Source organism: Pelophylax lessonae, assembly GCF_965119305.1.
Source record: "Pelophylax lessonae genome assembly, chromosome: 4".
NCBI classification, from domain to species: domain Eukaryota; kingdom Metazoa; phylum Chordata; class Amphibia; order Anura; family Ranidae; genus Pelophylax; species Pelophylax lessonae.
The window spans coordinates 164,698,437-164,722,317 of NC_138771.1; the positions used below are offsets into that span (position 1 = coordinate 164,698,437).

General features: G+C 38.0%; 1 protein-coding gene across 1 annotated transcript in view; it reads left to right on the plus strand.

Annotated features, from left to right (window-relative positions):
- LOC309552573 (uncharacterized protein) overlaps nucleotides 1-23,881 on the plus strand; it is a gene marked incomplete at both ends in the record, with an annotated part of 487,483 nt that overhangs the window by 90,774 nt on the left and 372,828 nt on the right. Inside the window, 12 exons of the mRNA XM_082253522.1 lie at nucleotides 246-263; nucleotides 479-505; nucleotides 6,396-6,467; nucleotides 9,954-10,034; nucleotides 11,999-12,025; nucleotides 13,228-13,272; nucleotides 20,103-20,171; nucleotides 20,308-20,403; nucleotides 21,642-21,668; nucleotides 21,827-21,880; nucleotides 23,125-23,196; nucleotides 23,702-23,761. Of these exons, the coding sequence (XP_082109648.1) occupies nucleotides 246-263; nucleotides 479-505; nucleotides 6,396-6,467; nucleotides 9,954-10,034; nucleotides 11,999-12,025; nucleotides 13,228-13,272; nucleotides 20,103-20,171; nucleotides 20,308-20,403; nucleotides 21,642-21,668; nucleotides 21,827-21,880; nucleotides 23,125-23,196; nucleotides 23,702-23,761 (648 nt within the window). The remainder of the gene's footprint in view (nucleotides 1-245; nucleotides 264-478; nucleotides 506-6,395; nucleotides 6,468-9,953; nucleotides 10,035-11,998; nucleotides 12,026-13,227; nucleotides 13,273-20,102; nucleotides 20,172-20,307; nucleotides 20,404-21,641; nucleotides 21,669-21,826; nucleotides 21,881-23,124; nucleotides 23,197-23,701; nucleotides 23,762-23,881) is intronic.

Consider the following 23,881-nt stretch of genomic DNA (forward strand, 5'->3'; position numbering starts at 1 on the left):
GAGCATTCTTCCAACTGACCCTCGCACTAATGTATTATAAATTGTAAATTTTTAGCAGGGGTTCCCTGAAACTGGAAAGTTATTTCAAGGGTTCCTCGTTGTTGAAAAGGTTGGAAAAAGCTGAGCTAGAGAAATGATTGGAAGAAGCCAAATATAAATTGTCTTTGAAAAGTACAACTTATATAACTTGTTTATTTTTGTTAACATCTGACTTGTAATACAATAATATTATTTTGATTTTACAGGGTCAAAAGGGAGAAAAGGTAAGAAACAACTAGAACTTTGTGATGAGTTGAAATGTATACATTTATAACAATTGTAAAACATTCCTGTATTATCATGCCATCGCAAATGTTTTCTTAAAGTTCTTTACTATTGAACTTTCTGTGGTCTTGCGTTTCTGAGATAAATTCTGCATGGGTCATTTACATTTATATCAGTTATAAAATCCTTATATTTCTATGTTTACTTTCTGCAGGGTGAAACGGGACCAACAGGACAATCTGTGAGTTTAATGTTTATGTAAAATAAAACATAGTTATATTATATGACCAAGGACATACCTATAACCATATCAGAGCACATAACTGCTATGGGGTCTATTCATAACAATCAATTCTGTTGTTGTTAATAACACCGGGTCTGTTCTTAACAACCAATCTGCAATCTGTAGTACACAGTATACAGCAATTCTGCTCTAGAAATTTAAAAGAGAGTTGCTATGTTCAGGTGTCATCACACACAAGTTTTGTCTATCAAGTTACAATTTAATTTTAAAATTATGATTTTTTTTTACTATTAACCACTTTACCATCGGAGGATTTTGCTGTCTTACGTCTGGGCCACTTTTTGCGATTTGGCACTGTGCGACTTTAACTGACAATTGCGCAGTCGTGCGACGCCGTACCCAAATGAAATTGATGTCCTTTTTTTCCCACAAACAGAGCTTTCTTTTGGTGGTATTTGATCACCTGTGCGATTTTTACTTTTTGCGCTATAAACCAAAAAAGAGTGTAAATTTTGAAAAAATAACAATATTTTTCACATTTTTTTATATGAAATTCCCCCCCCAAAAAATGTAAAAATCAAATTTTTTTAAAATTTTTGGCCAATTTGTTTTCTGCTACCTATGTTTGGTAAAAAAAAAATCACAATAAGCGTATTTTGATTGGTTTGCGCAAAAGTTATTGCGTTTACTAACTAAGGGAAAGATTTCTGTCATTTTTGGTGGTTTTTTTTTTTAACGAGTAATGGCGGCGATCTGCGATTTTTTTTTTGCGGGACTACAACATTGCGGCGGACAGATCGGACCCCTGACTGACATTTTTGACACTTTTGGGGGTACCAGTGACATTACTGCAGTAATCAGTGCTATAAATATGCACTGTTACTGTAAAAATGACACTGGCAGTGAAGGGGTTAATTTTATTGGAGAGGGAGGGGTTAATGTATGCCTGGTGCTTACTAACGTGTGTGGGGGGAGGTGGCTGTGTGACACAAGGACAGATCCAGGGTTCAGCTATGCTGAACCCTGCAATCTGACCCTGCCTGTCACTTCGGAGATCCGCCCGCTTGTGTTTACACAGGCGGGCGGATCTCCACACTCGATTCCCCGACGATCGGGGAAGAGCGGCTCCTCCCCTGTCCCGACTTCCGCTGTGACTGAATACAGCGGGAGCGCGCCGCCTAGGAGGGGGAGGGTCTGCCGACGTAGGTCTACGTCGTCAGACCTACAACAGCCACTTTGCCACAGTAGGCTCAACGTGAGCAGCGGTAAAGTGGTTAAAATGTATCTAAAATCAAAAAAATGTTTTATAAGGTAAACAAGGGTTAGAATCTCTGTTAGATTGAAATGCTATCTGGGGTCATTCCTGGTGAATTTCTCTCTATCTGTCCTGCTGATTATTGTCAACAGGACTGAAAGTTAAGTAAAAACTTTTAATGTTTGAGATGTGACTTGAATAGGAAAGGATGATAGGTCTCTCAATGTTTTGGTGACAACGGTCCTCATTTGAAGAGTTCTCCTGTTAATTCCTATTGCGTCTTAGTACATCTTTTTGATAATCATATAGCTTTTGTCTTTTAATTACTTTTATGGATTAGGATTATTGATTGTATATTTTACTTTTTTTTAGTAAACTTCTATATTAGCTGTGCAGTCATTTTTTGCAGGGGTGCTTATATGCTTTTTTTGGTTGGTCCTCTATGATTAAGCCCAGTGTAGTTGAGACATGTCAGAGGGGTGTGACTGATGTGTGGGGATTTAAGCTGAAGCCTGTCTTTCATTTACTTCACAGTTCACACCAGAGTTGAATACAGTGTGTGGCAACACTTGCATACTACAGTATCTTGTATTATATTGTATCTTAGAGTGAGATGTGCTCTGTCTCTGTCAGCGCCTAAATGCAGAAATGCAGAGTGTAAATCTGGGGGACTGATACTGCGGACTTGGAGTGGTGCTGATCTGTAATAGTATTTGCTTTTTTGATTGTTAACAAAAAACAACTTGTCAGGGGACAAAAAGTGTTGGCTTTAAGTATAATTGAATATTAACTACAGTTGATAATAAGGAAATTGATTGCATACTGTGTAACTGATGTTCATTTGAACATGTTAAAGGCATTGTACAGGTTCAAATGTTTTTAATGTTTATACTAGGTTTTAGTAAATGTATATTCCCTGTGTCATTTGTTTGCCTCACCTGCAATGTTGTACTCAGATGTTGTGGCTGCAATCTATTCTCTTACTGTATGTCCATGTCTTAAAGTGGAGTTACACCCATTTTCGTAACTTTAGATCTATGTAATCCCCTTTAAAACGACTTTTACCAATGGAAACTTTTTTTTTTATTTTGCTAGTAAATACCTTAATTTCTGCTTTATTCCTCCTCTCCTCACTTCCGGGTTCGATCGGCAATGACGTCATTCGGCGATTCGCAGTGTGTGCTGGGATGTATTCCATTCCAGAAATCTCGCAGTATTACCCAGGAGCCGAGCTGTGCTGTGTGTATTCAGGCCGTGACCTGCCCCGCCTCCACCCCGCCTCCACTCAGTGAGTTGTACTGTATGCATTGTATTCAGGACGTGCTCTGCCCCGCCTCCGCCCCACCTCCTCTCAGTGAGCTCAGTGAGGATATAATGCTTTGAGTCCTCGCTCACTGAGAGGAGGCGGGGCGGAGGCAGGGCAGAGAACGGCCTGAATACAATGCATACAGTACAACTCACTGAGAAGAGGCGGGGCGGAGGCGGGGCAGGTCACGGCCTGAATACAGCAGAAATTAAGGTATTTACTAGCAAAAAAAAAGTTTCCATTGGTAAAAGTTTTAAAGGGGATTACATACATCTATGTAATCCTACGTATTAAAAATGGGTGGAACTCCGCTTTAATTCACCTAGCTTGCCTTTATTCACTAAAGAGACAGACAACTTCTTGTTCAGTGTCACACATTGTTCAGTCAGTGCCTCAACGTTTCCTCACTGTTGTCTCACAATTGTGGAAGTGCTAATGCGATGAAAGACTGCATGGTGATCTCTCTGTATATTGCTCTGACTGTTTATGTCTGTTTCATAACTAATTACTATTTAGCACTTATCTGCAGAACACAAGCATGAGAGATCTAGGGATTTTGGGAGATATAGTTTATTCACAGGAAGTGTCAGTTCTTAGACTACAGACATATGTCATGCATTAGCCTGTGCAATGCCATCCTGCATGCCTCATGTTATAACACCTTTAGGGTGTTTACTAAGCCCACAACAGTAAAATCAGTCTGTATATGCAGTAAAGCATACTCACAGTGGAACCTAAGGGGTTAACCCTCTGCATTGTGTAAAAAGGCTGTTTCATCCTGCCTTCTCTGATCTCCCCCCTTCTTCCACGGTTCCCAAACCATCTCCTGCTAGTACAGAGCTCTGGGGGCAAGCTGCACATGCTCAGTTTGGTGTGTAGTGCTAGAGAGTTCTTTTTTTTTTTTGGGAGGGTGCATGTGATCAGCACGGGGCCAATCGGCACTGTCGTCCAGACAGAGGATCAGGAATCCTGCAGCCTCATGGTACAGTCAGGGGCGAATAAAAACTCCTGCAAGCTTTAACCAGACACTGATAGAAGTCACAAGACTGCCCTAACTACTGATGAGAAAAGGTATTTAGCAGTTTATCTTTACTAAAATGATTGCATTTCCATGGTATGTGTACTGTGGGAGACCAGATATAGTGAGTGTAGGGTCCTGGGCTTAGTAACACTAAGTATTTGCAAACAGCCCTGCGCTTGTCATTTAGGAATTACTTTGTGCCGTTGATGTCCCTATGCACCACTAACATAATTAGTTCATATTCTGTAATAATGGCTATGTTTGAAAGCAAATATAGACAGTTGCATCTTATTTTTTATGGGTGTTACACATTATGAAACATTTAGTGAATGTTCCACTTAAAGTGTATCTATACCCAACACTTTTTTCTTTAGTCTTAAAAGAATGGAAATTATTCAAACTTCATGTTTTACTGCCATCAAGAGCAGGGCTATGAATAATATTTTTCCTAGAGAGAGGGTTTAGCCTTAGGCACTCAGAAGAGAATAATAAGTTGGCATGAGCAGTGCACAGTGGTGAATCGTGGGTGCATAATGCACACAGTGCAGTAGTCAGAAAAGCATAACATACAGAGTGCAAGGGTCAGAGGTGGGGAGCTTACTGGGAACAGGGATAAGGAATGTATAATGCACAAAGTTCAGGGGACAGGGGTTGGATTGTAATACACAGAGTACAGGAGTCAGGAGTGCTTAACCATTTAAGCCCCGGAAGATTTTACCCCCTTCCTGACCAGAGCCTATTTTGCGATTCGGCACTGCGTGAATTTAACGGACAATTGCGCGGTCGTGCGATGCTGTACCTAAACGAATTTGACGTCCATTTTTTCCCACAAACAGAGCTTTCTTTTGGTGGTATTTGATCACCTGTGCGATTTTAACTTTTTGCGCTATAAACAAAAAAACAGCGTCAATTTTGCAAAAATAACAATATTTTTCACATTTTTTAATATGAAATTCCCCCCCCCCCCAAAAAAAGTAAAAATCAAAGTTTTTTAACATTTTGGGCCAATTTTTACCATATGTTTGGTAAAAAAATCGCAAAAAGCGTATTTTGATTGGTTTGCGCAAAAGTTATTGCGTTTACTAACTAAGGGAAAGATTTTTGTCATTTTTGTTGTTTTTTTCTTAAACGAGTAATGGCGGCGATCTGCGATTTTTTTTGAGGGACTGCGACATTGTGGCGGACAGATCGGACCCTTGACTGACATTTTTAAAACTTTTGGGGTTACCAGTGACATTACTGCAGTAATCAGTGCTATACATATGCACTGTTACTGTAAAAATGACACTGGCAGTGAAGGAGTTAACTTTATTGGAGAGGGAGGGGTTAAGTGTGTCCCTAGGGGTGGGTTTCTAACTGTCATTGGCTGTGGCTACTAGTGTAAGAGCAGAGATCAATGGTCCTACATAGTAGAACCGTGTGATCTCTATTCTTACACAGGGAAGAATGACAGGTGGCTTAGTTTACATTAGCCGCCTGCCTTTCTTCCGGTGTAACGGAAGATCGCGGGGGCCCGTGACCGCGCGGGAGCGGGAGCGCGCCTCCGGCAGTGCGCGCTCGCTCCCTAGAGCCTCACAGGCTAGCGACGTAGCCCTACGTCGCTTTGCCTGTGAGGGGCTGACCACCGCAGTAAATAGTCGTGCGGCGGTCGGCAAGCGGTTAATTTGCAGAGATTTCCTCCCATTTTCTGTTTAGCTATGAGACAGGAAGTGAAGGGAAATCTCAAAAATGGGACCACAGATGTCTACATTTTTTGACAGGGTTTATAACCCCCACTTGCATTATCCAAATTAAAAGAAAAAAAATAGCCTATAGTTCTATTTTAATGTGGTCACAAGCAACCTTGAACGCTTTACCAGTTACAGCAAATTGTCTCAAGAAAATGTTCCTGTTCTTTTCCCTTTTTGACCATAGAGATATCTGTTTATTAGTGCTTACCACTAAATACCATTACCACTACAATACCAGGTCATATAGTTCTTGATGTGTGCACTATCCTGGTTAGGCTAAATCAAAATCAGAATTACATTCTATAAGCAGCAAGATATTTTTTTTTACATTTTATGTCTTAGTTCCTAGAGTCTCCCAACTCAGCTTTGTAAAAGATTACTCAGTTTGAGTAAATCTTTTTTAGTTGACTGTTTGTTTGAAAGTAATGGGTGTTCATTTTTCTATCTTCATACTGACTTCTGATATGAATCTTGACTTTCTTTTTAAATTGCATAAAAAATATAGACAGTTTTGTTAATAATGCAAATACAAAAAAAAATGTCCTTTCTTTTATACAGTATTTTATCTTTATTAGACATTCACAGGTTTACAGACTGGTGGATTTGATCTCCTTAACATAAACTCGAAAGGAGAGAAAGGAGAACGGGTAAGAACAAATGAAAACCCTTTGTATGACATTTAGAATGCAATAGTATTACCGACATTGCTATACTAATATAAATAACACATACAAAGACAATATTTGTATGCGGTGACAAGTGCAGTATATATTTGGAAGGTCCATTCTGGTGAATTAATTTATAAGGAAAAATACACTTAGGGGGTCTATTTATAATTTGTTTCACACAAGAAACTATCAAAACCTACATGCTAGGATGCATGTGAAATATAAATTGTGATATGGCGATTACAATTAAATTGTCTTCTTTTAATGTTAAAACAATAAAGTACAATTGTATATGTAGCAACATTTCCAGGCCTGGGGCCTGAGGTGGGTCTGCCATCAGTACAGGTAACACTTCCAACACATTTAAGTTGTGAACCCAGGTGTGAGAACTGAGACAATGACCATTCCGGGATCTTTGGTTTGTTTTATTGTATTTAGGGGATGGGAGAAGGGAATGAGTGGGATACTCCTCTGGCTCTTCTAGGCTTGACTGGGACTTTGTACAAAAAAATGCTCACCAACGCTGTCTTGGTGCCAGCTGAATGCCGACCAGCGCTTCCTGACGCTTCAAATGCTGCTTGACTGAATTAGTGCTGAAACCTCGACTTGTAACTTGGATTGTTAGCTCAGAAGTTCCAGGACTGTAGAACTCTTGACTCCTGATACTTAGCATAGCTCAAAAGTCACTGAACAGCTCCTTCTAACCCTTCACTGGCTGAGATGGCTCCTTGTCACTACTTGTGCTGCTGCAACTCTCAACTTTGTACACTTCACACTGTACACTGACTCTTCAGGGACCAAACTACAGGTGCCCCCTCTTATACTTCAGGGTCCTCTGACTAGGTACCCCCTCTAATATTTCAGGGTCCTCTGACCAGGCATCCCCCTTAACAGTTAGCTGACTCCTGGATCCCTAGAACCTTCTCCGGAATGGTCCCCTCGTACACTAGGCAGACCCCCAGGGGCAGTCCACAGTACTCACGACCTTTGTAGGCTTTCCTGGAACTGGATCCCTCTCTCTCTCTCCGCTGGTTCTCGGCACACTGGATCCCCTCTGCAGCTCAGCTCCATCCTCTTTGGATTCCCACCACCCCCTTCCTCTGACAGGAAGAAAGACAGCCAGACTCTCCCTTCTGGGACTCTGCTTCCCGCCAAAGACGCTGCGTCATGCGTTCCTTCAGAACTTATACCCACTTCCAGAATCCTCTGCAGCAGAATCTGCCTTCTGGGGTAGATACAGGCCTGAGTGTGCCTCTGATTGGGTTTCCTCCACTGTCCAATGAGAATCCTCTCATGGAGCCAGTGGGGAGACTCCCCTGTCAGCAGACACACCTGGGAGACATGACAGCCAGCTGAAATCATGGCCCTGCTGTTAGGCAGCCAAGGCCCACTATACTTTACCTAGCACCTACCTGTAGGGTGCTACATATAATTTTGCCATACAGTATGGTCTGACATTTTTTCTTTGCATCTCAAAAATTCAACCCCTGATTAAAGGAATTAGCAGATTACATGTATATCTTGGGGATGTGGTGCTAATGGTCACTCCCTGCACCATAAAGCCTGGTTATATTTGGTTTATATGCACGGGAAGCTTAGAGTTGGCTTGGAATATCCTGATAACTACAGTAGGGGTGCATTATTTTCTGTATTATAAGCTGCCTGCTCACATTGATTCTGGCTCAAATATATGATTTTTTTAAAAGAGTAACTCCACTTTTGTTGACAAAAAAACATTCCCCTCTGGGTGATCTCTGTACATTGCAAGGATTTCAACAAACTTTGTTGCACATTCCTACCTTTTTTTATTCTGAAGAAATCCCTGTGTGTTTGTCTGTATACATGTGGGAAAGCAAATCTAATGGGAGTGGTTTCATAATTATCAATTGGCTGTGCACCTGCAGAACACTAATGAGGAAAGCTGCATCCCTTTAGACCTGTCCCTTTTGGGAGTATCTCACCAAAAATTACATTTTTGTTGCTGGGGATGCCTGAAATCTGACTTGTATCATAGTGCAGACTTCTGGGAGCCAATCACATAAGCTGGAAATTATGATTCTGGGGGCATTCTATACACTTTCTGTGGACAGAACACCTCCAGGTAGCCTGCATTGCATTTTACAGACAATTACAGAGCTGCAGATTGAAGAGGAAAGGTATACGCTACAGTATATTATTTTTTCTTTATGTGCGATTTTCAGTGGAAGTTACCCTTTAACTAAATTGTAATGCCATTCCTTTGTGTTCATAATGATTGAGACCTGCATTATAAGCACAATAAGAATTTTAAAATTTACTTTGATTATTTACATGGTGCTAAAATACAAAAATACCATCTCAAGGTACAATTGTCACTGCCCTCTCTGACAATTATACAATAATACACCTTTATACTCACAGCCTTTTTTTTTTTTTTTTTTTTAAATGTAATATAAAATCTTGCTTCTAATTACCATTATGTATACTAAAGGTAAACCTTTTCATCATTTGGTTGTGCAGTATCAGACTGTCATGCAATGTTTATTCTAAAACCCTATTGTTTAGTCTACTGTAGACTTGACAACAGTGGTAATAGTTAATGTTTCTTAATGTTTTAAGCTTTTTAAGTTTCCTAAGTTTAAGCCTTATTTTATCACAGTTTTACACATATTGACAGAACTATTTTAGCTTTCCCTGACTTACCTTTTCTCACTATTGTCTTTGCATATTTTTATTGTTTGTGTCTAGTTCAAGACAGCTTTATAGATCTTTTTTCTTTTGTGTTCACACATATTCTTTTATCATATTAATTAAGGAACGAGTGCCTTAGATTCCTTGTTTTGCAATGTGTTTTTTCACATATATGCTAAATTTTCAAAGCGTTCTGCTCAAGCTTGCTTGCATACAATTTGTAAACGTTCCCTATAAATCATTCACAGTAGGGGGGATTTGCAAAAGATCTACCAGTCAAGCAATGAGATGGAGAAATGTGTTAATGGCTAATTAACAGATTTGAAATGTTCCCTTAACAGAAATGGTTGTTGGAACCAAAGAGAGGTTTGCTATTTGATGAATATTTGATATATAAACTGCATAAACTGAAATACATCATGAATGTATGGAAACTTGCAGAATCTTTGAAACAGCACTTAGCTTAGCACTGGCATGTATAAAAACATGTGCATGTACTTCCATGTTACTTCTGAATTAATATTATGTCTTGCTTGCCTATTCCTCAATCTCCCTTGAATATAAGGCTGGCTTTTAGATATTTATGTGGAAGATATTGCTAAGGAAGATTTCAATAGAGGCACAGAAACTGTAATTCACAGGCTACAGTCATCTACATATATTCCACAAGTGATCATTTAAGAAAATGTTGTTCATCATTAAATTGTAGAAATTGTCCAACAACAGCAATATGTATGTTTGATATTCCTTTTTATTTATCATATACCATATTTTAACAATATGATATCTTTTTAGGGTTTGCCTGGGCAAGATGGTATTCCTGGCCTTCCAGGGCGCCCTGGTCGAACAGGTCCCCCGGGTCCTCCCGGCCTAATGGTAAATGATATGCCAAGCTCTGTATTGTTTTTAGATCATTCGGCCTATGCATCATAAAGATCTCATTATCATAGACACAATGGGGTTGATTTACTAAAACGAGAGAGTGCAAAATCTGGTGCAACGCAGCATAAAAACCAATCAGCTTCCAGGTTTTTTTTGTCAACGCTGAAAAGAACAAGCTGAAGTTAGAAGCTGATTGAATACCATTCAGAGCTGCACCAGATTCTGCACTTTCCAGTTTTAGTAAATCAACCCCAATGCGTTTTCCTTAAAGTTAAACTCTGAACATTCTGACAGTACATATAAGTGATTCATACACCTCCACTCTACCAAACAGCACACCAGGAAAGTGACATTATTTTCTCTGGTGTAGAGGAGGGGGGTCACACTAGTAAGTCATTAATTCTGCTCTCTTATCTTATCAGTATGATCCCTGTCATTTTATGTACATGCAGCACACCTGCTTAGCACCTAATACCTTCCCTCTCTCCCAGTCTGAGTGCAGGGGTTGATAGGAAGCTGATTTCAACACAGATTTAGGTACTTTTTCTAGTTGTATGTAAAATAAAAAATAAAAAAATCACAATCATAACATAAACATAGTACTAGCAATACAGATGATAGGTATTTCTGACAATCCAATAAAGGCTTACTTGAAAACTATTTTATGTTGTGATTGCTGCTTGTCTGCTGGCCATCTCTTTGCACAACTTCCTGGATTACCTTGCATGCTTACACTTTCTCCTCTGCTCTTCCTTTGGTTTACTTTTGATTTTTAAGGACTACATTTCCCATTGTACCTTGTTGCCTGCAAGCAGTGATGATGTCAGGTGTGCTAATTCATATACTGGCTGTGCCCCTGAAACTCAACCTCTTCAGAACCTTCTGCAGTTTAGACAGCAGGCTCTATGAAATATGTGATATAGCAGTGCATATTCACAAGGCATAAGGGTTTATTTACTAAGATTAGGTAGTGTAAAATCTGGTGCAGCTCTGCAAAGAAACCAATCAGCTTTCAGGGTTTTTATTTTGTCAAAGCTTAATTGTACAAGCTGAAGGTTGAAGTTGATTGGCTACCTTGCACAGCAGATTTTTCACTTTCCAATTTTAGAAAATCAACCCCATAGTGAAGTTGTATCACTGCATTCAGGGAAGTAAATATTTTTCAAACTTCAAGGTTATTTAGAAAAAAAAGCTGTATTTATAATCATTATTTATCTTTTGTGCCATATTGATATCTATTTATTTATTCATTGATCTTTGTGCATATTTCTATATACCTTCCTGTCTAATCATATACACACCTATAGTAGACAGCGCCATTCCCACACCCTTATCTCCCATAGTGAATTTGTGTCACTGGATTCAGGGAAGTAAATATTTTTCAAACTTCAAGGTTATTTAAATTAGTAGGAGTAAGCTAAAAATAACTGAATATCAATGTAGAAATGAATATATGATTTAAAATTTTGACTATAGCTACCCTTTAATTATTTGTAAATAGATAAGCAACTGCACTTAATTGTTTCTTCCTATGTGCATGCAATTCAACTTTAAAGAAAATCAATTAAAAGACTATTTACTTTAAAATCCAGTTCCATGGCACTGAACCTTTTTTATTTTTTTTCTTGCCATTTGCCCAAATCCTTTTTTCTGATGTAACTCGGTGATGCAGCACTTGTTGATGGTGCTTTGCTGATCTGTGGAGGCATAAGCCTGTCCTCATCTGACATCACAAGTTTGAAACTGTACCATATGTTTAGCATTTCTCTATAATGATACAGTGGTGGCATTTACATGATGTTTTTAACTAATAGCCTATTTTTACTTGTTGAATACTGTATATGGTTACAAGTTGCATATTTCATTGTGATTTAATCATTGTGACTATCCTGTTAGAAACATAAATTATGACTGTAAAGTATCGATGATATATTTAATGAACATATGTTGAATTACAGGGTCATAAGGGCTTTCAAGGTGACAGGGTAAGGAACTGTACTTTTAAATGTCTATGTTTGACATTTTTTGTGTAAATGTTTAAAGTGTTACTAAACCCACAACTGTACAATCGGTCTGTATATGCAGTAAAGCATGCTTGTTATACTCACTGTGGAACCTAAGGGGTTAATTCTCTGCATTGTGTCAAAAGGCTATTTGATCCCGTTTTCTCTGATCCTACTCCCTTATTCTACTGTCCCCAATCCATCTGCTAATAGTACAGAGCCTTGGACAGACTCTGCACACGCTCAATTAGGTGTGTATTGCTAGACAGTTCCTTTTTTTTTTGAGAGGGTGCATGTGATCAACACAAGGGCAAACAGCACTGTACAGCCAGAGGGTCAAGGGTCATGCAGCCTCATAGGGCGTAGAATGTTAACTCCTCCTACAAGCTTTAACCAGTGCTCGAGCAGACACTGATAGAAGTCATAAGGCTGCTATATACTGCTGATGAGAAAAGGTATTTAGCAGTTAATATTTACTATAAAAATTTAATTTCTATGTTCTGTGTACTGTGGGAGACCAGATATAGTGAATGCAGGGTCCTGGCTTCAGTAACATTTAAAAATTTTTACATAAATTTTACATTAATGGGAACTTGAATGTTGTTTTTTGGGATATAATAAACTTACAATAGCCACCCTTTATTACCTGAAATGTTCTTTCCTTATGTTACTCTGTTATCTTTCTTTTTCTTTTCTTCTCACCAATTCTGCAAATACATCTGAACAGGCTGCAGAGTTGTACACGTGGGTTTATGTGCATTTCTTGTTTAAAGAGTAAGACTTGGCATAAAAGGATTAACCAAATCTCACAACTGCTGCTAAAGCTATATAAACCTCCTCTTGTGGTGTTCTTCTTCAGGCTTCAATCCCGAACAGGTGCTAGCTATAGTCCTCACTGTACTAGTAACATTAGTTTGCAGGCTTTACACATTGATTTTTTGTAGTTGTACATAAAGCATAACTAATAACCTGGGTACTGCCTGAGCTTATATGACATAGATTATGCTATATGAACAATTATATGTGTGTATGTGTGTGTATGTTTGAAAAAAAAAAAAAAAAATATATATATATATATATATATATATATATATATATATATTGCATATCTGTATATTGTGTATACTGTTTTTTGTATTCTTATGTTTATGTTATAAAATTAATGATAGTTTTGTGTATCTTAGGGACTTCAAGGATATCCAGGACCGCATGGACCAAAAGGCGACAGAGTAAGCATTTTAGAAAAAGAAAAATTGAGGGTTGCCAGATGTTTGTGATTTTTTTAAATTAACATTCCCTTTTCTCTATAAACAGTGAATTGTCAATTTTATCTTGTGCATGGTGTATATGACCGTTGGCTGAAATATGAAATGAAAGCCATGGAAAGTGCCAGTAGTGCTGCCATGTAATTGAACACAGCCATATCTTTCACAACTTATCACTTGCACTGATGGCTTTTCCCACGTATTTGCCAGCTTGTAAGGGGGACTTGTACTTGGACAGATGTTTACACCATCTTATCAGTCTCGCCCTGACTCTTCTTTTTAGTCACCATTTTGGAAACATGTCTACTGACCAGAGGCCTGCACACACATTCCTGGCCAGAGGCCTAACACCTGTATAAAGGAATGTCCTCACATGAATGCATTTGCAGCACTTTACTGCAACTTCACATCTTCACATTACTTCTGTGACATTTCACATTTGACATAGTGCTACTAGCCAGGATGCATAGCCGGCAGCAGACATTTAAGTTCACGTTCAAGTACACATCTTTTAGTCATCTTCCCTCCTGACTCTTCTCCTTGGGAGCACCATAGAATTGGGACTACTACTTTATGTATACTAAATCCACTGCCCTAAGCTCTCTATCACCGAGTCACAGGATTTGCAGCTGAGGGTCAGGGGACAAAGTGCTTCCATTAGTTTACTAGTCTCTTCCTAATATCCCTTCTATAAGAAGCACAAGGGGAACACCAGTACGCTGAATTTCAAAAGAGCCAATTTCCCTAAGCTTCACTCTATGCTACATGATATTAAATGGATATAAACCTAGGAACAAAGAACACTGAGGAAGAATGAGAGTGCTTCAAGAGCATACTAAATAAAGGTATTGTCAGTGCATCCCAAGGAGCAACAAGTATAAAAGACAAATTGAATGGTTAGTACAAGGCTATGCCGAACCAGCCCAAAATCCCTTCCCCACTGAATTCATAAAAGAAACAACTGTAGGTGTCCCTGGGGTATTTGAGTGGAAGGGCTGGAGATGGTAAGTGTAGTAATGAAAGGTATAGAAAAGAATATATAAAATTTCAACATTTATTGATTTATATTAAAATTCAATGAAATACAAAAAATAACATATTTAGACTTTAAAATAACATTCCATATACATATCCTGATAGGGATAATACATTAGGGGTTCATGAAGCAGGGTAGTGTATCCTCCAACATGTTTCGGAATTTTTGTTCATCTAATTCCTTCTTCAGGGAAGTTTATATACACATAACTGTGCATTCACCACCAGGTGGTGAATGCACGGTTATGTGTATATAAACTTCCCTGAAGAAGGAATTAGATGAACAAAAATTCCGAAACATGTTGGAGGATACACTCCCCTGCTTCATGAACCCCTAATGTATTATCCCTATCAGGATATGTATATGGAATGTTATTTTAAAGTCTAAATATGTTATTTTTTGTATTTCATTGAATTTTAATATAAATCAATAAATGTTGAAATTTTATATATTCTTTTCTATACCTTTCATTACTACACTTACCATCTCCAGCCCTTCCACTCAAATTCCCCAGGGACACCTACAGTTGTTTCTTTCAACAAGTATAAAAGAGCTAAAATCAAACCTGTGTGACTAAACTCTAATGTAAAAATGCAGATAAAAGCAAAAGAAAAGAACTTAAAAAAATATAGGGCTGAGGGGTCATTGCTAGCATTCCAACAATACAAGGAATGCAATAAGAAATGTAAGAGCGCAATCAGGATGGCTAAGATAGAACACGGAAGGCACAAAGCAGAGGAGAGTAAGAAAAATCCTAAGACATGTTTTCAATACATTAACAGTAAGAAAGTGAGGCCAGGGCATATTGGCCCCATAAAGGAAGATTAAGGGAATTTGGTTACAAAAGACAAAGTGAAGGCAAAGGTTTTGAATGCATTACAATTATTAGTTTTCATGAAGGAAAAGGGGGGATATTGTAACCAAGACTGTAATGTCAATAACATCACAGAATGCACCCTAAGGGTTAACAGAAGTCAGTATCAGAAATAGAGTTAAAAAACTTAACATAAATAAGTCACCAGGACCAGATGGCTTACACCCGAGTGTCCTTAGGGAACTCAGTCAGGCCATAGCTAGACCATTGTTAATAATTTTTATGGACAGTGTACTGACTGGAATGGTACCAGTTGATTGGAGAAAAGCCAAGGTGGTATCAATATTTTTTAAAAAAAGAGCAGAAGTATATCCCTGGAAACTACAGGCTAGTCAGCCTAACATCAATAGATTGTAAGCTATTGGAAGGAATGATAAAGGATCATATCCAAGATTTTTCTGATAAAATCAGTATCATTAGCAGTAATCAGCATGGATTCATAAAGGATTGTTCATGCCAGACCAATCTATTATCATTCTATAAGGAAGCGAGCTGTCATCTAGATAAAGGAAGGCTGGTGGATGTAGTATATCTGGATTTTGCGAAGGCATTTGATACAATCCCCCAAAAAATGTTTACTTTTCAAACTGAGGTCTTTTTTTCACATGGACCATAGGGTATATAACTGGATAGAAAACTGGCTACAGGAACGTGTCGAAAGGGTGGTGATAAATGGCGAGTACTCAGAATGGTTCGGTTTGGAAAGTGGGGTCCCCCAGGGATCTGTCCCGGGGCCAATTCTGTTTAGTTTATTCATTAATGATACAGAGGATGAGATAAATAGCTCAATCTCAGTATTTGTGGATGATACAAAGCCAAACAGGGCAATAACTTATGTGCTGGATGTAGAAACCTTACAGGGAGACCTAAATAATATAATGGGGTGGGCAACTACATGGCAAATGAGTTTTAATGTTGAAAAATATAAGGTGATGCATTTGAGTTGCAAAAATATGAACGCAAGTTACTTGCTGGGGGAAGAACCTCTGGGGGAATCTAGGATGGAGAAAGATCTGGAGGTCCCAGTAGATGACAGGCTCAGCAATGGCATGCAATGCCAAGCTGCTGCAAGCAAAGACAACAGAATACTAGCATGCATCAAAAAGGGGATTTACTGAAGGGATAATTCACCTACTCTATAAGACTCTAGTCCGGCTGCATCTTGAGTATGCCTTCCAGTTCTGAGCACCAGTTCTAAAGAAGGATGTGCTGGAACTGGAAAGAGTTCAGAGAAGGGCAACAAAACTAATAAAGGGACTGAAGGATCTCAGCTATGGAGAAAGACTACAGGCATTGAATTTATTCTCTCTGGAGAGGAGACGCTTGAGAGGGGATATGATAGCAATCCACAAATATCTTACTGGTGGCCCTAGCATAGGGAAAAAAAACTATTCAATGAAAGGGAATTTAAAAAGAAACGCGGCCATTCACTGAAATTGGAAGAGCAGTGGTTTAACCATAATCACTGTAAAGGTTTCTTTACTGTTAGAGCAGTAAGGATGTGGAATTCTCTTCCACAAGCAGTGGTATCATCAGGGAGCATCGATAACTTCCAAAAACTATTAGATGGGCATCTTTACAATTGCAGCATACAGGGATCGACAAATTAAAAACGTTCACACACAGACACACAAGTTGAACTGGATGGACTGGTGTCTTTTTTCAGCCTTACCAACTATGTAACTATAGACCTGTTAGTTTAACTGCTATAGTTAGGAAGATACTAGAGAGTTTACTAAAAGACCACATAGATGAGTTCTTGCTAGAAAAAACAATTTTAAGTAACAGACAGCATGGGTTCATGAAAGACAGAAGTTGTCAGACAAATCTGATTTCTTTTTATGAGGAGGCAAGTAAAACTGTAGACAGAAGAGTGGCTGTGAACGTAGTATACTTGGATTTTGCAAAAACGTTTCCCCACACATGGCTACTGTGTAAAGTTATATCTGCAGGCCTAGAAAAATCAGTTTGTAAATGCATAGAAAACTGACTAAAAGACCATATTCAGAGAGCAGTGAGTAATGATTCATAGTCTGAATGTTCTAAGGTTATTAGTGGTGTATCCCAAGGTTCAGTGTTGGGCCCTTACTTTTTTAATATATTTATATATTATATAGGGTCTGAGATTAAAAGAACCATTTCAGTCTTTGAAGATGACACTAAGCTATGCAGTGGAATAACGTACTAACAGGATGTCTCCAACTTACAAGCCAACCTCAATGCACTGTTTAATCGGGCAACAATATGGCAAATTAAGTTTAAGGTTGATAAATGTAAAGTTATGCACTTGGGGGCTAAGAATATGCATGCATCATACATACTGGGGGAGTGCAACTGAGGGAATCAATGGTGGAGAAGGATCTGGGGGTTCTGGTAGATCATAAACTTAATAATGGCACGCAATGCCAAGCTCCGCTTTTCAAAGTGAGCAAAATCCTTTCTTGTATTAAGAGAGGTATAGACTTCAGAGAGGGGGGATATAATTTTGCCCCTATACAAATCATTTTAAGACCTCATCAGGAATATGCAGTTCGGTTTTGGGCACCAGTTCACAAAAAAGATATTGGGGAACTGGAGAAAGTGCAGAGAAGGGCAACCAAACTGATAGGGGGCATGGAGGAGCTCAGCTATAAGGAACAATTAGAGGAACTGAATTTATTCTCTCTTGAGAAGAGGAGATTAAGAGGGGACATTATCAACATATAATCAAAGAATGTGCAGCGCTAAACCAAATCTCAAAATAAATATCCCAAAACAAACTGAACAAAAAATGAGAAGAAATATATATAATAACAACAAGGGAATAAAGTCCACAAAATAGAAAACATATATCCCAGTGCAGTGAATAATCACAGAACAGGATTGTGCCACCTTCTGTGCTCCAATCCTCAATGTGAAAACCTTCCACCACTTATGGACTCAGTTACCCATACAGGTACTGGGTCAACCACGTTTTGAATGTGTCCAAGAGTGGAACTAGAAGACTCCAAAGGTTTCCACACGTAACAACCCAATGAGTCCACTCCACATAGATTGGTGTCAAAACAGTGCGTTGGACCATAGAGATAAAGAGAGGCTCCACATAGTGTAAAACTGTATCTCCAAAATGTATTTAAAAAAGTAGAAAACTTACATAATTCCCAACAAACAAGCGCTTGTAACATCATCCAGTATACAAGATCATAGTGCAATGGCCTGAATGGTAAGAAACCCAGCGCGTTTCATCTTCAAAGACATCATCTGGGGTCTTTATTTTGCGACTTGGTTTAGCGCTGCACTTTCTTTGAATAACTGTTTATTGCAATGACATGTCCATTGTAGTGTGAGCAGCTAGAGATACACTGGAATTAGCACAGTTTCAGCACATTTCACACTATATGAATAAACGTATAAGTGGTCCATATAGTGAACTTAGTGTTGAATTATTAACTTCAGGGTCATCACAGAGGACAAGGGGGCACTCTTTACGTCTGGAGGAAAGATTTAATCTCCAAATATGAAAAGGCTCCTTCACAGTAAGAGCTGTGAAAATGTGATGGGCCGGGGTAGACAGGGTGACCCCAGCTAATCCTCACATGATCTGTGCCACCTTGCTTGGGAATTCAGCCGTGCATAGGGCCCTTTATATCAACCCTGTGTAGGTCTACATTGGCACGTTGACAGCTCTGGACTCTCCTAGGCCCCACCCACAGTTGGCATTTATATGGGCACTCACTCCACCCACTAAACAGCATGAAGAGTTTTGCTAAAGTTATAAACACCTGCTTAGAACTTTCCCATGCCATAATGGCAGAGTCATTTAGTGGCAGGCAAGCTAACTGCACCTGTCAACAAGCTTAATAGTGCCCCTAGACTATAGATGACAGTCCCCTTTATGTCTACAGAAGGTCCCCCTGCCCCACCATCTGGTTGTAATGTGTGAGAACAGATCATCCTGTAGGTTAGGAAATCAGCCTTGTTCGATTTTTATCCTGTAAGAGGAAAGTTGCACCAACAGAGTGTACAGCAGACACTTTTTTCCTTTCTCACCTCTTACAAAACAGCAAACGTGTGTTTTTGTACCTGGCATCCAATTTTGTTTTCTGAGGACAGTCAGATTTTGCATACAAGATTACCTTGTAGATTTTGGGTGAATTTACAGTATAGCTACCATATTTCTAAAATCAGATGTTAATTCCCTTAACAAAAACAGATGAATTTGTTATGAATGCATAGCTTTAACAACACTGGCTTAGGTTAAACCAATATGATCTGATCATTGTGGAATATGTACAATTTTTGAGACTGTAATAACATATACAATGAGTTTAAAGTGCACATCTAGCCAAAACAGTTTTCTTTAAAAGAGTGCGAATTAGAATCCATCAGGTATTTACTGCTATTTGGGGCTCTGTTAGAGAGAATGTCATCACTTCCTGTCACAACTGTTTCTCCACACAGAACCTGAGGGAAAATTAGCAAAATGGATACAAACAGCAATTAAAATTTCTCAAGGGTTTTAGACGTTCCCTACTTAAAATAAATATTTTAAATTTCTATCTGTGTTGCTATTTTCCCTCACTTTCTGCTCTCTGGTGAAACTGTTGAACTGGGACAGTGACAGAGATTTGGATAGCATTAAAAATCAACAAAGGTTCTAATCCTTTCTATCACTATCCAAAAAACAAAAACAAAACACTTTAATGTCCTAATAAACATACTGTATTCTATACTACACCATAGCTCACTCGGGGTTCTTTTTAGATACTATAAAATTTGTTCACTGTAAAGTATATTAAGCTAGCCACAAATGCAAAATTTATAAAAACTGGTGTTAACATGACTGGACTAAAAATGACTTATTAAGTATCAGAAGATTTACATGTATTTGTTTCTCCTGCATAGGGAGAGCCAGGCTACGTACTTGGGGGAGTTGATGGACTGGCTGGTATTGGGGGTATTCCTGGATCACCCGTAAGTGTTTGCATAAAGAAGTACAAAATAGAATGAATTATGTGAATAATATGCCAAATTGTTACCCCTAAAATCGGAGTGACTTAAAATGTTTTACATTGTAATACATATAAAAAAGTTTGTTTTATTACTCTAGGGTGCAAAGGGTCATCCTGGGGCTCCTGGCCTTCCTGGTCCTCCTGGTGTTCCAGGATTTCCAGGCCCCCAAGGTCCTCCAGGACTTTCTATCAAGGTTTGTGTAAAATATTTCTGTTTTTCTACTGCACTAACTGTTTTTAAGCAGAGTTATAAGGCATAGCATAATTGTAAAAAGCTAGTCAAAAAGGATGCTTAACTTATAGGTGGTGCCTAGTAATACTGAATCATCCAATAACTTCTTACATTTCTTTATTACCTCCAGCAACAAGAACTACTCACCATAGTCCCTGTTTTATACCCAGCTTGCTAACTCATTTATCTGGGTAAAGGGGGGTTATTGCAATGTGTTTCCTATTCTGTTACATTTTTTAAATGATGAAGCAAAATAATTGCCATGGCAAGTGTGTTGACCTATCCAACCCAGTGCACAATCACGCCTGAGAGACATAATAAATAAATATATACATATTATATATGTATTTATGTCTCCTGCATCTATCCAAAATACACTAACCACTTAAAGCTGAACTTTGAGCACAACAAATTTCAAATAAATACATGTTTTAATAGCCACAGAAAATAGAAATATGCTTTGTATACATTAAATGGCATCATTGTGCCATAGGAAGGAAAGCAGCAATGACTTATCCCAAGGTTACTTGCACTCAAATGTTAATTGAAAGTTCTGTTTAAAGTCTTTCAGAAAAATAATAAATAAAGAGTAATAAAAGAGCTGATATATTTACAATTTTTGGGCAAACTGGAAAGTTTCTTCCAGTGTTGGTCAAAATGTTGCTTTATGCCTAAAAATTAATTTAGTGGATAGATGGGATAGAAAATAGAAAGATATTTTAGATGCAAAAGAATGGCTGCTTTTTGCATGTGGTTAACAAACAGAATTTTAAACAATTTGATTCAGTTAAATTGTGGGGCAAATGTTTTCAATTAGGAGTTATGGTTCAAAGTTAAACGTAGCATGGTTTAGGACTGAATGTATGACAATTTTCTATTACTGTGTAGCCTAATGGGCCTTCTGTTTAGGGACCTATGTATGCTATTTGCAAACCTCTTGTAAAAGTTAATTAAATGTTAGTCTTCCTTTAGAGGAGATCATATTGATAGATTTTTCTATAGCTAGAGATGAGTTGTGCTTATTTGAAGTATTGCAGACTGATGTTTAGCGTGCATTATTATAACCAACCTATTAGAGGGTAATCGTGTGCTTTTTGGCATTTAGCACGTTTTCTAGTAAAACACAGTTTAATTTCTTCACTACAGTTACTGTATAATATTTTCTTTTGTATTTATCTGGTTCATATAACATTCTTTCAGGGTGAACCAGGTGAAACAGGCACTCAAGTGAGTATGTTTAGTCCTCCTGTTTTTTTTTTTCATTCATAATTATGTGTGTTCCACCTTTTCCCTTTTGTCCTCATTAGTTTTTTAGAAGGTGACAGATATTAAACAAATATCTGCTATAAGCCCAAAATACTGTTTTATATATATATTTTTTTTAGGGCCCCCGTGGAAAGATTGGATCAAAGGGAGATAAAGGAGATCAGGGGGAGTCTGTAAGTAATCCTTAATTGAAAGTATATATAATTATTTTGAGCATAATCAAACTTCATTAGTATATCTTTGCAGATAAATATGACATAAATGGTATGTGAACAGGGCCAACACCAAGGAGAAATGGGTGGTTGGGCTAAAAACCTGGTTATCATTGTCAAATACGACTGTTAGGGATACCTTTTTCATTATTAATGATCCATCATGTATTTTTCTAATGCTAGGTACACACGGACTGTGTGTTGTCTGAATTTGATGGTATACCATTATTTGGGAAATTAATTTTGAATGTGAATTACAGCCCCATTGAGCCTTATGTCCAAACATAAACAGCATGATTAAAAATTAATGAAGCACTCCAAGGGAATAACAATCACAGCACAGATGGAAAAAGAAGACAAAGTAATCCACATAGCACTGGGACATGTACTGCCTCCACTTGATCCAGATGTTGACAAAATCAAAATCCTATGCCCCACTATAGCTACCAGAAATAATAGATAATTTGTATATACAGCAAGATACTGTTGTACATATAGTCTGTATATTTCCAGTAGTCAGGTCAATGTTTCACCAGTTTAAGGCTTCCTCAGGACCCAGGATGCTAGAAATATTTTACCCACTGTATATACCATAATTTGTAGTGCTGCAAAATAAATGGTTGTGGTTTGGTCTAAAGGTTGTATTCATGCAGACTGGCCACAGAGAAAGTATATTACTTTTTGAACTACAATTGTGGCAGTGTCCGGCAAAATCAAGGTGATGGATCTTTAGATTTCATGCAGTTTTTTTTTTTGTTCTACAGTGGCTCTATTAGTATATTACCCCAGTGCCTACCATTTGAAATTATTTAGCAGTATAACATGGTTTCCATTTACTATGTACTTTGTTACATGTGTATTTCAGGTATTTAAACCTATGCACTTACGGTCAAGAAGAGAAAGTGTTACTAGTTCGGTTTATGACATACTGTATGTATTGATGTGACATTTCCACCTTTGTAATGATCATTTATAACCATACCCCATTAATACATGGTATAGGGACAACTCTGTAAATCAACGCAATTTAGAAAATAATATACTTAGGTAAATCAGTAGGATCTGAAGTTTGCATTGATGCATGACATACAGTATTTACGTTTGTGTGGTGAATGTTAAGTTAGGTAAATATATCTGGAAAGTTATTTGTCCCATGTTTTACATTGCTCTCTGTTTCACCATGGAATGATTCTGATTATAAACAGGGCAGACCTGGCTTACCTGGTCCAATAGGCCTTGATGGCCCTCCTGGATTTCAAGGAACAAAAGGAGAAAAGGTAATATATTTTTGGAGTATCAGGTCACTGACTGTGAAAAAAACTCACTTTTTATTAAAGAATAGAAAGAAATGGTTACATACTGCATTTATTTATGACTCTAGTCTGTATGCAGATACTCTCATTGATCTTGTTTATTAAACGTCTGATGCAAGAAGAATAATGGGATTCAGTATATGCAAAATAGGCAATGGAAGAGTTAATTACAGTTTACAGGCTTCCCCTAAGTAAAATGTAAAAACGTATTCATTGTAGTGCTGCAGCAGGCCCTTTTAATAGGGGAAATGTATCTCTTCAATATATATCAGTGCAATTCCCTTCCAAACATCCTTGGTTCTTAATTACATTTACAAGGTATCCTTTGTCAAAATTAGGTATTATTTCATAGATTGGATGAATATGGGAACATTAAAACAAATGTGAAAAAAACAAGTAATGCAGGGATAAAAGAAGTACTGATTTTATTGGCATTAGAATGCTGTCATCACATGCATCTCTGTTACAGGGAGAAGCAGGGATTGGTTACCCAGGAGTACCGGGTTTAAAAGGAATGCAAGGAGATAAGGTAAAAATGCATATGAATATCTCAGAGTATAAGAAGGTTTGTATAATGCTATGCTATAATATACTGCTAGACCTTTATGCAATTTATTTCTTATTATGAAGTGTACTGTTCTCTCTGTCA